The sequence below is a fragment of the Salmo trutta genome, chromosome 8 (genome assembly GCF_901001165.1).
Source record: "Salmo trutta chromosome 8, fSalTru1.1, whole genome shotgun sequence".
Lineage (NCBI taxonomy): Eukaryota > Metazoa > Chordata > Actinopteri > Salmoniformes > Salmonidae > Salmo > Salmo trutta.
Genome location: NC_042964.1, coordinates 9188773 through 9202215, shown reverse-complemented (window position 1 = coordinate 9202215; position 13443 = coordinate 9188773). Strand labels below are relative to the sequence as shown.

Below are 13443 nucleotides of genomic sequence, written 5' to 3'. Positions count from 1 at the left end.
GCAACTGAATTGAACTAAATGAAAACCTAGAGTGCATTTTAAGAAGCTATTCTTCATTAGACTTCTACTTCTTCTACTGTTTATCATTACTCCATAACGATTGTTGCTACACCTCAGAGTCTTATAAGCAGGCCACAAATATCTGTTTTCTTTGTACTTGTACTGTGGAAAGCAGAAATTGACCCAAATAGCAAAGTCATATGATTTAAAATCTGAAAAAAAGAAGAAGTGGGAGATATTGACCAACACTGGGCATGTGTTGATCAGTGGGAGGACAAGCATCCTTCATGGGAAAACAGTAAGTCTGTTCCTGGATGACAGCAGAAACGCCTGAATAATATGCCTCTTCTCAAGTCTTCTCGGCCTTCATATGACCTGTTATGAGCATTTTTGTATGAGTGATTTTACACCTTTCTAGCACGCTTGATGAAGTCAACAAACTGAAAATCATCTTCATAAATCATATTTGATTGGTTGATCATCGTCATCAACAACAAAAACAGCAGAGACAACAAAAACAGTAACAGCCCCCCCACTGACCCTTTCAGAATTATAATATTCTTCTAATGTAAATTATTCTAATAGAAAAGTATTCTGCAAAATTACATTATTTTGATAAAGAAGGTAGGACTAGGTATCTGTGCACTTTTAATGGAGCTACTACTATAGGATATTTGAGTGACAGGATGGAGGTTATCAAATTAACTTCAGTCCTCAGCACTCTAATCTTCCTTTCTGTACTGTTGTTATTCTACCATGGGGTGGGTAGAGGAGGGAACTCAAGTAATGTAATGGCCTTCAGGCGTAGCGACATTCTTATGGTCAAACTGAGGATTCCAGGCTGAAAGAAGTTCCCGCTATCGCAATACGACCAAAATATTTGACATGTAGCCCAGCTTAGCTATAGACGTCTTACAGACCAAATGCATTGTGGAAAAGGTGGTTCCTGTTTAAACTTCCTCATAATAGCACGTCTTCATCGCTTGAAGACAGTGTGTTCTGAGGTATTTTCACAGAACTTGAGAAGACTGGGAAGTGTGCGGACGATGTCGGCCGTCAGGTGGAATGTTGTACTTTGGTTATGTATATACTGCGGTGGCACCTTTGAGCAAACAACCTCGCGAGAAGGTAAGTCATTCATACAGCTGTTGTGTATACGTTGACTAGCCACACAAATAGTCTGTACTGTATATTTGATCATATTTTCAGATTAACAATAGTTCTTTTTAATTATCCTGGTAGTAATATGCTACTGTATTGTACATTACACTGCTAAAATGAATCAAATTATACTTGTATTTATATTTTTTGTATAATGTAAATAGACTGCCACTGTCTGTGCACTTTACAGTATTTACATTTCATGCCAGAACACCACATTATTTGAGAGCTGCAATAGGCTTATATTATGGGTCAAATAAACCACTTTTACTTCCAATCCCCTCCCTTCGTTCCCCGCCTCTGTCCCCTCTCTCCTCTTCCTTTCAGTGGAGCTCTTCAACTCAGTCAAACAGGCCAGTCTGAAATGGACATCTTATCCAAACCCCAAAGCAGTAAGTAGAATGGTTACCCATTCTGCTCTCTATGTCTAGCAGAAACACTAGATGCTGTGGAGGTTTAGACCAGTTACTTCATAGATCATTCATGAAATACATTTTTGGCCGGTTTCCCTGACACAGTTTAAGCACGAGAATCTCTGTTGAAGATGCTTTTTAGTCCATTACTTGGTTAAATCTGTATGAGGGAAAGTGGCCCCTGGTGTTTTTGGCCCTGTCCTACAGTAGACCTATGGCTGTATGCCTAATAACATGCTTTATCATCCTGTCCTGTCACTACAGTGGAGTGAGAAATTACTGAGGATGGGTTCAGAGACCCAAGTCCCAGTCTATCAAGCCTGCGCTGTCAACAACAAACCCAGTTCAAGATCACTACTGACTAATTGGATTGCACGGAAGGATGCCCTGCACCTGCTTTTGGACCTCCAATTCGCCCAGGAAGAGGAGTCATCGTCCAATCAGCTGAGTCCACTCCAGGTCCACCTTCTGGAATCAGACTCTCCACTGTCCAGATTTAGTGAATCCCAGAATCCCCTCAATCTAAAAACTTCTCAGACTTTCAGCACAACAACAGAAGTGCATCGGATCAAGGAGTACCTTAAAAACAGCCTGGAATTAGTGTTAAACACTGAGCCTCTCTCACATGACGGCTTCCATCTTGGATTCACCTACTCAGGGCCCTGCGTCTTCCTATCCTCTGTCAGGCTGTACTACAGGAGATGTCCTCCTTTGGTCAGCCACCTGGTTGGGTTTGAGGGAGCGTCTGCAGGAGCGGGGCCATTGACAGGGTCCTGTGTTGAGGGCGCCGTGGGGGTAGAGGGGCAGGTGGAGCCCCCTCAGAGGGAGTGCCAGGTGAATGGGGCGTGGGGTCCACTGCAAGGGGGGTGCACCTGCGCCCCAGGTCACCAAGAAAAGGTGGACTCTTGTGAAGGTATGTGAAGACCAACCCGAAACACACCACTATGATGAGTTTGACTCTAGTAGATACAAAGTATATTTTTGGGGCCAGGAGTTTTTCCAGGTCAGGTCGCATAGTCGGGAAAAGCTCCTGGCCCCATGCATCTTATAAGGGCTAGCCGTCTATCTGTGTAGTAGCCTTGACAGATTTATTTGGGTTTCTTCCAACAGCCTGTAGAGTTGGATACTACAAGGCAGCCAATGAGAGTGGGGGTTGTCGTTCGTGTCCACCCAACAGGAAGACGGACAGGGAGGGTGCAGAAGGGTGTGACTGTCGTCAGGGGTACTTCAGCCTCCCGGGTGACCCGTATGTCATGGGGTGCACACGTAAGACACTCCGACGAGTTCCTCAAACCACATTCGTTTTGTAATTTCACAGAAGTATCAAACAAGATTTATGGATGAGTTGTGTAGAATGTAGTAAATAGTTCAACTACTTGCTTCAACTGAATAAGGATGTGCCATATTGGAGGAGTCAGAGAGGGTCATTCATGAATCTTAATGACAATGGGAAACATGTTTGTAGATGACAACCATGTTTGTTTCATTTCCTAATTTTCTTATGTTCCAATATCTCGAGCTGTTTGGCATTTAGTATTTCTCTTCCACAGGACCACCCTCTGCTCCTGTAAATGTAACAGTCCAGTGCCTCAATGACTCAATACTGACTCTGCTTTGGGACCCTCCCATTGACCTGGGGGGGAGGCAGGAAGTGATGTATGACGTGGAATGCTCAGAGAGAGAGGGAGAGACTGATAGTCAGTGGGCAGTGTGTGGGGAGGCGGTCATCTTTCTCCCTGCCTCAGCGGGACTGACCGTCACTGCAGTCAACCTCACATGGGTCAACCCACGGTTGGACTACCGGCTGTCGGTCCGGGCAAGAAATTACATGTCATTCCACCAGGGGGCAGCAGCAGCGTCATCAACAGCACCCATAATCATTCATAGATGTGAGTCGGTCTGGATGATGTCATTACTTCTACCTCGTTCTAACACAGCTGTAACTGCTGCTGCTGATACAACGGGTGGATCTAATCCTGAATGCTGATTGGTTAAAACTAAGGAAGAACGTGTGAGTCATGATCAAGATAAGAATTGTACCATCCTACTGTGATCATACCCTTATCATATCATAACATTTCATAGTGAGTTTGGATGATGTCATCACATTTGGCGTCTCGGTTATGGTATATTAACAAAACCGAAACGGCTGATGCTAACAACGCTGCTTAAAGATAATCATGACTCAGAGCACTAACCTTGGCTGTTAAAAGCCTCACTGTGCCGATGCACACATGTGCAAAGTTATGGATAATATATACAGCTAATTTCTTTTTGATTTAGAAGGACATGGAATGTCAGGACAGATATGAATCCAACCCACTTCAAATGATGTGAAGATACCCGTCTGTCTACAGGGAAATCTTTTGTGATAAACACCCCTGGTCCCATCCCCCTGGATCCCCACCACTCCCATGTGGACGGCGGTCCCTCTCCCTGGGTGATCATTGGAGCTCTACTGGGAGTCCTTCTGCTGTTGATTCTAGTCCCTGCTGCTGTTTATTCTCAGCTACGCAAATACACCAAGCTCAGGTAAATACACCAAGCTCAGGTAAATACACCAAGCTCAGGTAAATACACCAAGCTCAGGTAAATACACCAAGCTCAGGTAAATACACCAAGCTCAGGTAAATACACATAGCTCAGGCAAACTAGAATGCCCACCTGGGGACCAGAGGAGGCTGGTGGGAGGAGCTATAGGAGGACTGGCTCATTGTAATGTCTGAAATGGAATTATTGGAACCGTATCAAACACATCAAACATATGGAAATCACGTTTGACTCTGTTCCAAAAATTCCATTCCAGCCATTACAATGAGCCCGTCCTCCCATAGCTCCTCCCACCAGCCTCCTCTGCTGGGGACAGAGCCTTCGTGATCTAGCTTGGATGTAGAGGTTCAAATTGATATTTATTTTCCAGCCATTACCAGGAGGTGGAGCTGCTGCCTTCTCACACTGGTGTGACCTATGGTCCTAATGAGGGCCCACATGCTGCCCCTCAGGAAGTCAACAGTGAGTGACACTGCCAAGAATTCACTACAAACAGTAGACACAGTATTTGACTCAGATAGACAGGACTGTCAAATGAACTATGTAGATAACAGTGTTGTGTCCCCATTTGACTCCCCCTTCGTTCTTTTTTCCCCCCTCTCCTTTCTCTCGTCTCATATAGTGGTGGTGGTACCTGGTGTGGTCCAGTTGCTGGAGAGTGTTGGTGACAATCTACTTACCAGTCTTAGGGATGTCCTGGTGGACAGGAACCAGCTGACCCTGGGAAAGGAGCTGGGAGCTGGTCAGTCAAGGAGACTTATCATATAACATTCTATTCTACTCTGCAGCCTGCTTTTCTATTCTATGTTCAAGTGAATTATAATGTGTTTCGACTGTACCTCCAGGAGAGTTTGGCTCTGTCTACGAGGGGATCTTTACTCCAGAGGAAGGGATGGACATCAAAGTAGCTGTCAAGACCATGAGAGGTACGCATCATTCAGGGAATTATCCCCATGTAACATGAATGGATATCTTGAATTATCCCCATGTAACATGAATGGATATCTTGAAATATTCCCATGTAACATGAATGGATATCTTGAATTATCCCCATGTAAAATGAATGGATATCTTGAATTATCCCCATGTAAAATGAATGGATATCTTGAATTATCCCCATGTAAAATGAATGGATATCTTGAATTATCCCCATGTAAAATGAATGGATATCTTGAATTATCCCCATGTAAAATGAATGGATATCTTGAATTATCCCCATGTGACATTAATGCAGCCTATTTCTTAGTACTGTATGTCTGTAGCACAGGAGTCTGCTGAGGGGAGGACAGCCCATAATAATGGCTGAGTGGAATGTTATCAAACACACGGGAACCGATATGTTTGATACCATTCTATTTATTCCATTCCAGCCATTAATGAGCCCGCCCTCACCTGTGGTTTGTATAGCTTATACTGTATGTTTTCTCCCTATGTGACTTCAGTTGGACTCCACAGTCAGGAGGACTTAGAGTCGTTTCTGAAGGAAGCAGAGATCATGCAGCACTTCGACCATAACAACGTTGTCAAACTTCTTGGTAATTCTGCCCTACTAGCTCACCTTACTCTGTAACGTATTTTAATGCCGACTTTAATGCTATCACTCAACATTCCATTCATCATTCAAATTCTTGTTGCAGTATTGGCATCCTCTGAAAGTATCTGTGTTTGTCCTACAGGGGTCACTTTGGAGCAGGAGCAGGATTCTCCTTTGCCAGTCCCTCTGGTGATCCTACCCTTCATGAAGCATGCAGACCTGCGCCGGTTCCTCATTGCTACCCGCTACGGGGATATTCCCATGGTGAGATCACACACACACACACACACACAAAGAGGCATGGACACAAGGACGCACGTCGCACGTGCACAGTCTCTGACTAATATGTAGAATCTAAATGAATACCTCTTCCCTCCCCACAGTTTGTGCCTCACCAGAGTCTTCTGCGCTTCATGGTTGACATTGCAGCAGGGATGGAGTATCTGAGTTCACATGGCTTTTTGCACAGGGACCTGGCTGCACGCAACTGCATGTAAGTCCACCAGGGGGTGCCAGTCAATCAGAGTGTACTTACACAGGAGCCTCAGAAAAGGAAGACTTCATCTATGTGACACCTTCATTGGGGAGGACGGACTCGTGGCAATGGATGGAGTGGAATCAGTGGAATTGTATCAAATACATCCAACACATGTGTTTTATTGTCACGATTGTGTGTAGAGAAGGACCATGGCGCAGCGTGCTCTGAGTTCCACATTTTAATTTAGTGAAACTTTACAACCAACCCAAAAAAAAGACAAGAAACAACCAACAAACCGTGACGACAGAGGTGCTACATGCTCTGACTCAAAATAAGATCCCACAAACAACAGGTGGGAAAAGGCTGCCTAAATATGATCCCCAATCAGAGACAACGAGATACAGCAGCCTCTGATTGGGGACCATATCAGGCCAACATAGAAAATACAAAAACTAGAGTACCCACCCTAGTCACACCCTGACCTAACCAAAATAGAGAATAAAAAGAATCTCTAAGGTCAGGGTGTGACATTTATGCCATTCCATTGCTCCATTCCAGCCATTATTATGAGCCATCCTCCCCTCAGCAGCCTCCACTGATCTATGTCCACACCATTGGTACCACACAATATGTCCACACCATTGGTATTCAGATAAGGGAATACTACGATGAAACCTACCAACATGTTCAATGAGGATGGGTAAGGTTCCTCCAGGCCTTCGAGGACATGGTACCAAGCCACAGACTGATATCAGGATAGTGGGATGGATGGATACACCAGTTGGTAAATCAATTGAAACAAAGCCTTGTCACAGTGAATATGCCTACAGATCACCATGCAATAGTAAACATGTTTTCTTTGTAGCTGTAAGTACATATAATGAAATTGTTTATAACGTAGTTGACTACCAGTCATACTTGCTGTGTTTGTATCTGTGTGTGTCTGCGCTCGTGTGTGTGTCTTTCCCAGGTTGGAGGATGACGTGTGTGTGTGTGTGTGTGTGTGTGTGTGTGTGTGTGTGTGTGTGTGTGTGTGTGTCTTTCCCAGGTTGGGGGATGACGTGTGTGTGTGTGTGTGTGTGTGTGTGTGTGTGTGTGTGTGTGTGTGTGTGTGTGTGTGTGTGTGTGTGTGTGTGTGTGTGTGTGTCTTTCCCAGGTTGGGGGATGACGTGTGTGTGTGTGTGTGTGTGTGTGTGTGTGTGTGTGTGTCTTTCCAGGTTGGGGGATGACGTGTGTGTGTGTGTGTGTGTGTGTGTGTGTCTTTCCCAGGTTGGGGGATGACGTGTGTGTGTGTGTGTGTGTGTGTCTTTCCAGGTTGGGGGATGACGTGTGTGTGTGTGTGTGTGTGTGTGTGTGTGTGTGTGTGTGTGTGTGTGTGTGTGTGTGTGTGTGTGTGTGTGTGTGTGTGTGTGTGTGTGTGTGTGTGTGTGTGTGTCTTTCCAGGTTGGGGGATGACGTGTGTGTGTGTGTGTCTTTCCCAGGTTAGGGGATGACGTGTGTGTGTGTGTGTGTGTGTGTGTGTGTGTGTGTGTGTGTGTGTGTGTGTCTTTCCCAGGTTAGGGGATGACGTGTGTGTGTGTGTGTGTGTGTGTGTGTGTATGTGTGTGTGTGTCTTTCCAGGTTGGGGGATGACGTGTGTGTGTGTGTGTGTGTGTGTGTGTGTGTGTGTGTGTGTGTGTGTGTGTGTGTGTGTGTGTGTCTTTCCCAGGTTGGGGGATGACGTGTGTGTGTGTGTGTGTGTGTGTGTGTGTGTGTGTCTTTCCAGGTTGGGGGATGACGGGTGTGTGTGTGTGTCTTTCCCAGGTTGGGGGATGACGTGTGTGTGTGTGTGTGTGTGTGTGTGTCTTTCCCAGGTTGAGGGATGACGTGTGTGTGTGTGTGTGTGTGTGTGTGTTAGTGTGTGTGTGTGTGTCTTTCTAGGTTGGGGGATGACGTGTGTGTGTGTGTGTGTGTGTGTGTGTGTGTGTGTGTGTGTGTGTGTGTGTGTGTGTGTGTGTGTGTGTGTGTGTGTGTGTGTGTGTCTTTCCCAGGTTAGGGGATGACGTGTGTGTGTGTATTTCCCAGGTTGGGGGATGACTTGCGCGTGTGTGTGGCTGACTTCGGCCTCTCCAAGAAGACATACAGCAACAACTACTACAGACAGACAGTGACTATCCGAATGCCGGTCAAGTGGATGGCCATAGAGAGCCTATCAGAGTCCATCTTTACCAGCAAGAGTGACGTGGTAAGTCACACATGACTAAGAGATGACTGGCATGACATCTGACTGACCCATCACTTGGACCAGCAGTGTGAGCTGACCCTATGACCTGACCAGGACAAACTCTGTATGCTACTCAATACTGAAGCTGGCAGAGGGTGATCATAAAGATGGCTGTAAATAACTGGCTGTTATGTCAATGCATGTTTAAATTGAAGAAAGTGTGTGTTCGTGTGTGTTTGTGTCCCTTTACTACAGTGGTCATTTGCGGTCACCATGTGGGAGATAGTGTCCAGGGGAAGGACACCGTATCCTGGGATCCACAACCATGAGCTCCTGGAACTGCTGAACGCTGGACACAGACTCAAGCTTCCTGAGTGTGATGACAAACTGTGAGTCCTCACTTTATTCTTGTCTAGTTTAGTAATATGACCTCACTTGTTATGGAATCAGTGGGGGAATGTAGCTCAATGCATGTTCACAAGAACTGATGCTAGTTTTGTGAACGTAGATATGGTAACCAGTAGCCTCTGTTTACAATGTAATGTGTGAGTGCAATAATTAATTGAATTTGAATGTGTAGCTGTATTTAGTGAAAACTTCAGTTTACAGAGTCACACAGAGTTGTTGACAACTTGGGCCACGTTTGAACCCCCCTGGGAAAAAACTGGTTGAATCAATGTTGTTTCCACGTCATGGTAACGTGGAATCAACATGGAAAACTGATTGGAATTCCAAAAAGTCATCAACGTAAGGGATTTTTGTATTTTTTTACCCAACTTTTAACCTACATCCAATGACAGGGTGACATTTTTGGTCGATTTCACGTTGAATTCACGTTATTTGACAACTCAACCAAATGTAAATCAAAGCCAGTGGTGAAAAAAGTACTCAATTGTCATACTTGAGTAAAAGTTAAAATACCTTAATAGAAAATGCATCAAGTAAAAGTGAAAGTCACTCAGTAAAATACTACTTGAGTAAAAGTCTAAAAGTATCTGGTTTTAAATGTACTTAAGTACAGATGTGGAAAAAGTACTAAATTGTCATACTTGAGTAAAAGGTATAAGGTATAAAGTAAAAGTAAATGCTATACATCAAATTCCTTTTATTAAGCAAATCAGATGGCATGATGTTCTTGTTTTTAAAATTTACGGACAGCCAGGGACACACTCCAACACTCAGACATTATTTACAAATGCAGTATTTGTGTTTAGTGAGTCCTCCAGATCAGAGGCAGTAGGTTTGACAACACGTTATATTAATAGGTGGGTGAATTGGACCATATTGCTGTCCTGCCTGAGCATTCAAATTGTAACAAGTACTTTTGGGTGCCAGTGAAAATGTATGGAGTAAAAAGTATATATTTTCTTCAGGAATGTAGTGTAAAGTACAGATACATCAAAAAACTACTTAAGTAGTACTTTAAAGTATTTTTACTTAAGTACTTTACCCCACTGATCAAAGCTAGATGTTGAACTGACGTCTGTGCCCAGTGGGACATAAAGTGCTACTGGTTTCTCCCCAAATTTTTATTGGCTAGCTTCTGGACCTCCCCTGTGGTTCTGTAGCTCTAACTAATTGAATCAACGTGAGCCTTATTGGCCCGACAGGCTGTAACTGAGAGTTGGGCAACATGGAGCATGTACACAGAGGTGATATTGTCTGTGTAATTAATTATATGTTCACCCTGTCTCTCCCTCTCAGTCCATCTTCCTTCCTCTCTCTGATACCGTGTCTCACTTTTCCTTTGTTCTCTCTCCATCCTTCTCTCTCAATCCATCTTCTTCTCCCCTTCTCTCTTTCTTTCTGCACTCTCTGACTTACAGTGAGGGAAAAAAGTATTTGATCCCCTGTTGATTTTGTACGTTTGCACACTGACAAAGTATTTGAACAGTGAGAGACAGAATAACAACAAAAAAATCCAGAAAAACGCATGTCAAAAATGTTAGAAAATGATTTGCATTTTAATGAGGGAAATAAGTATTTGACCCCTCTGCAAAACATGACTCAGTACTTGGTGGCAAAACCCTTGTTGGCAATCACAGAGGTCAGACATTTCTTGTAGTTGGCCACCAGGTTTGTACACATCTCAGGAGGGATTTTGTCCCACTCCTCTTTGCAGATCTTCTTCAAGTCATTAAGGTTTCGAGGCTGACGTTTGGCAACTCGAACGTTCAGCTCCCTCCACAGATTTTCTATGGGATTAAGGTCTGGAGACTGGCTAGGCCACTCCAGGACCTTAATGTGCTTCTTCTTGAGCCACTCCTTTGTTGCCTTGGCCGTGTGTTTTGGGTCATTGGCATGCTGGAATACCCATCCACGACCCATTTTCAATGCCCTGGCTGAGGGAAGGAGGTTCTCACCCAAGATTTGACGGTACATGGCCCCGTCCATCGTCCCTTTGATGCGGTGAAGTTGTCCTGTCCCCTTAGCAGAAAAACACCCTCAAAGCATAATGTTTCCACCTTCATGTTTGACGGTGGGGATGGTGTTCTTGGGGTCATAGGCAGCATTCCTCCTCCTCCAAACACGGCGAGTTGAGTTGATGCCAAAGAGCTCCATTTTGGTCTCATCTGACTACAACACTTTCACCCAGTTGTCCTCTGAATCATTCAGATGTTCATTGGCAAACTTCAGACGGGCATGTATATGTGCTTTCTTGAGCAGGGGGACCTTGCAGGCGCTGCAGGACTTCAGTCCTTCACGGCGTAGTGTGTTACCAATTGTTTTCTTGGTGACAATGGTCCCAGCTGATTCCTCACCGTTCTCATGATCATTGCAACTCCATGAGGTGAGATCTTGCATGGAGCCCCAGGCCAAGGGAGATTGACAGTTCTTTTGTGTTTCTTCCATTTGCGAATAATCACACCAACTGTTGTCACCTTCTCACCAAGCTGCTTGGCGATGGTCTTGTAGCCCATTCCAGCCTTGTGTAGGTCTACAATCTTGTCCCTGACATCCTTGGAGAGCTCTTTGGTCTTGGCCATGGTGGAGAGTTTGGAATCTGATTGATTGATTGCTTCTGTGGACAGGTGTCTTTTATACAGGTAACAAGCTGAGATTAGGAGCACTCCCTTTAAGAGTGTGCTCCTAATCTCAGCTCGTTACCTGTATAAAAGACACCTGGGAGCCAGAAATCTTTCTGATTGAGAGGGGGTCAAATACTTATTTCCCTCATTAAAATGCAAATCAATTTATAACATTTTTTACATGCATTTTTCAGGATTTTTTGTTGTTGTTATTCTGTCTCTCACTGTTCAAATAAACCTACCATTAAAACTATAGACTGATCATTTCTTTGTCAGTGGGCAAATGTACAAAATTAGCAGGGGATCAAATACTTTTTTTCCTCACTGTATTCCTCTCTCTCCCTCTTCCTCCCTTTCTCTCTCCCTCTCCCTCCCTCTTTCTCTCTCGCTCTGTACCTCCCGCATCTCGTTCAATTTCACGAGATGAGGGAGGGAGATGGTGGCAACTGTGGCTCAGTTGGTAGAGCATGGTGTTTGCAACGCCAGCATGGTGTGTGCAACGCCAGGGTTGTGGGTTCGATTCCCACGGGGGCCCAGTACAAAAAAAATAAAAAATGCATGAAATGTATGCATTCACTACTGTAAGTCGCTCTGGATAAGAGCATCTGCTAAATGACTAAAATGTAAATGTATATCTACTCATCTCTCTCCCTGCACCTCTCATCTCCCCCCTAGTTATGAGGTGATGCTGAGTTGTTGGCACAGGGAGCCGGGACACAGGCCTGGTTTCAGGGAGCTGGGGGAGATGCTCAAAGCCCTTCTGTTTGAGCTGCCCCCGCTGGAGGCCAGCCAGGAGGCCCACTACATCAACCAGGGCCTGGAGGCTGCCACTCACAGTCCATGGGTTGCCGATGGATATGACAACCCCGGTTTCGAGGGGGGCGCAGTGGGGAACGTGTACCTGCCCACCCCTGTGGGGGCTGGGGCTAATGCTAAATCTCCACCCAAGAAAGATGATGAAGGATATCTGTTGTGTACAAAAACTGAGTCTGCTGTGTAGACAGTGCATTAGGGTGGTGTTGTGGGTGTTTTATAGATTCAATTTGTGAAAGAGACTCTGCTTTTTAAAAGCGTTCTCTGGTGTTTTTGTGTTTTAGTCAGTTTGGTGTTTTATGTTCTGTCAGCTACGGTTATAGCCTACAACAATCCAAGCGTGCTTGAATGTGTTTATTCCATGTGTTATCTCTGTGGTTAGATACCACGGCACAAATCAACATATCAAATATCGATCAATTCAAATCACCTTGACACTTTTATATGTACAGTATCTCTCTCTCTCTGTGTGTGTGTGTGTGTGTGTGTGTGTGTGTGTGTTGCAGACAGATTGCTGGGCATTACCTTCTCTACTGATGATTGGTGTGTCACAATGTTACTCCAACTTCTGTAAATAATGTTTGATAATCCATTATATGTTTTTTTATAATGTACATTGTTTTAGGGATGATCTTTGAAACCCATAAATAAAAGCATTACATTTTCCCATTGAATTCAAATTTGCATTAAGAAAGAGTGATGTTGCGCAAGAATAGATAGTGTGATGTGTCACCAAAGACAGTACAGTATGAAGATAAGCTAAAACTGCTTCTCCAATAGAAATCCCCGATCACACTTGTATGCGATCTCATGGCGACGTTGGCTTGCATAGAAACACGTCATCGGGTCTAACGCTCGTCTCGTGCCAAACTGCGCATGTGCAGGCCGTCAAATCAAAGGCACTCCGTTATAAATGTGTTTTTCACGAAAATGTAAACGTGTCAGTTTGTCACTTTCGCTAGGTTGGAGTAATAATATGTTCAACTACTTAAGACATTGGCTCTGATCTAGGTTGTGCCTTTAGATTTCGAAAAAGTAACAACCATGGAATAATTTTTCACTTTTCTCATTGAATTCTCAAACCCCGGCCGGTCTGCGTTCGCAGCAGGCTCGCCATGTTGCGCCTCTGGCCTTAGAAACTCTGTGGTGCCACCGTGTCTAGGTATGGTGTGTTCACGACAACTGGGAACTCGAAAAGAAACGAGGTCAAATCAGGACGTCAGTGATCTTTAGGTCGGAAAGTCGGAGCTCTAGAAAAAGGT

General features: G+C 44.5%; 1 protein-coding gene across 1 annotated transcript; it reads left to right on the top strand.

Moving 5' to 3' along the window:
* Positions 1 to 895: 895 nt before the first annotated feature.
* Positions 896 to 12578, top strand: si:ch73-40a2.1 (uncharacterized). Its single transcript, XM_029759868.1, has 15 exons — positions 896 to 1128; positions 1489 to 1553; positions 1839 to 2487; positions 2685 to 2840; positions 3125 to 3463; positions 3932 to 4106; positions 4495 to 4586; positions 4747 to 4866; positions 4970 to 5050; positions 5567 to 5659; positions 5801 to 5922; positions 6042 to 6151; positions 8201 to 8360; positions 8595 to 8728; positions 12044 to 12578. The coding sequence occupies exons 1-15, from the start codon at positions 924 to 926 to the stop codon at positions 12366 to 12368; spliced, it is 2826 nt and encodes a 941-aa protein (XP_029615728.1). The 5' UTR covers positions 896 to 923; the 3' UTR covers positions 12369 to 12578.
* The last annotated feature ends 865 nt before the right edge of the window (positions 12579 to 13443 follow it).

Bases quoted from the DNA above. Each gene is read 5' to 3' on its own strand.
- si:ch73-40a2.1 (XM_029759868.1), top strand. From the start codon at position 924: ATGCATTGTGGAAAAGGTGGTTCCTGTTTAAACTTCCTCATAATAGCA. The intron at 5,660-5,800 runs GTAATTCTGCCC...TTTGTCCTACAG, and splicing joins CAACGTTGTCAAACTTCTTG to GGGTCACTTTGGAGCAGGAG. The intron at 6,152-8,200 runs GTAAGTCCACCA...TGTATTTCCCAG, and splicing joins CTGGCTGCACGCAACTGCAT to GTTGGGGGATGACTTGCGCG.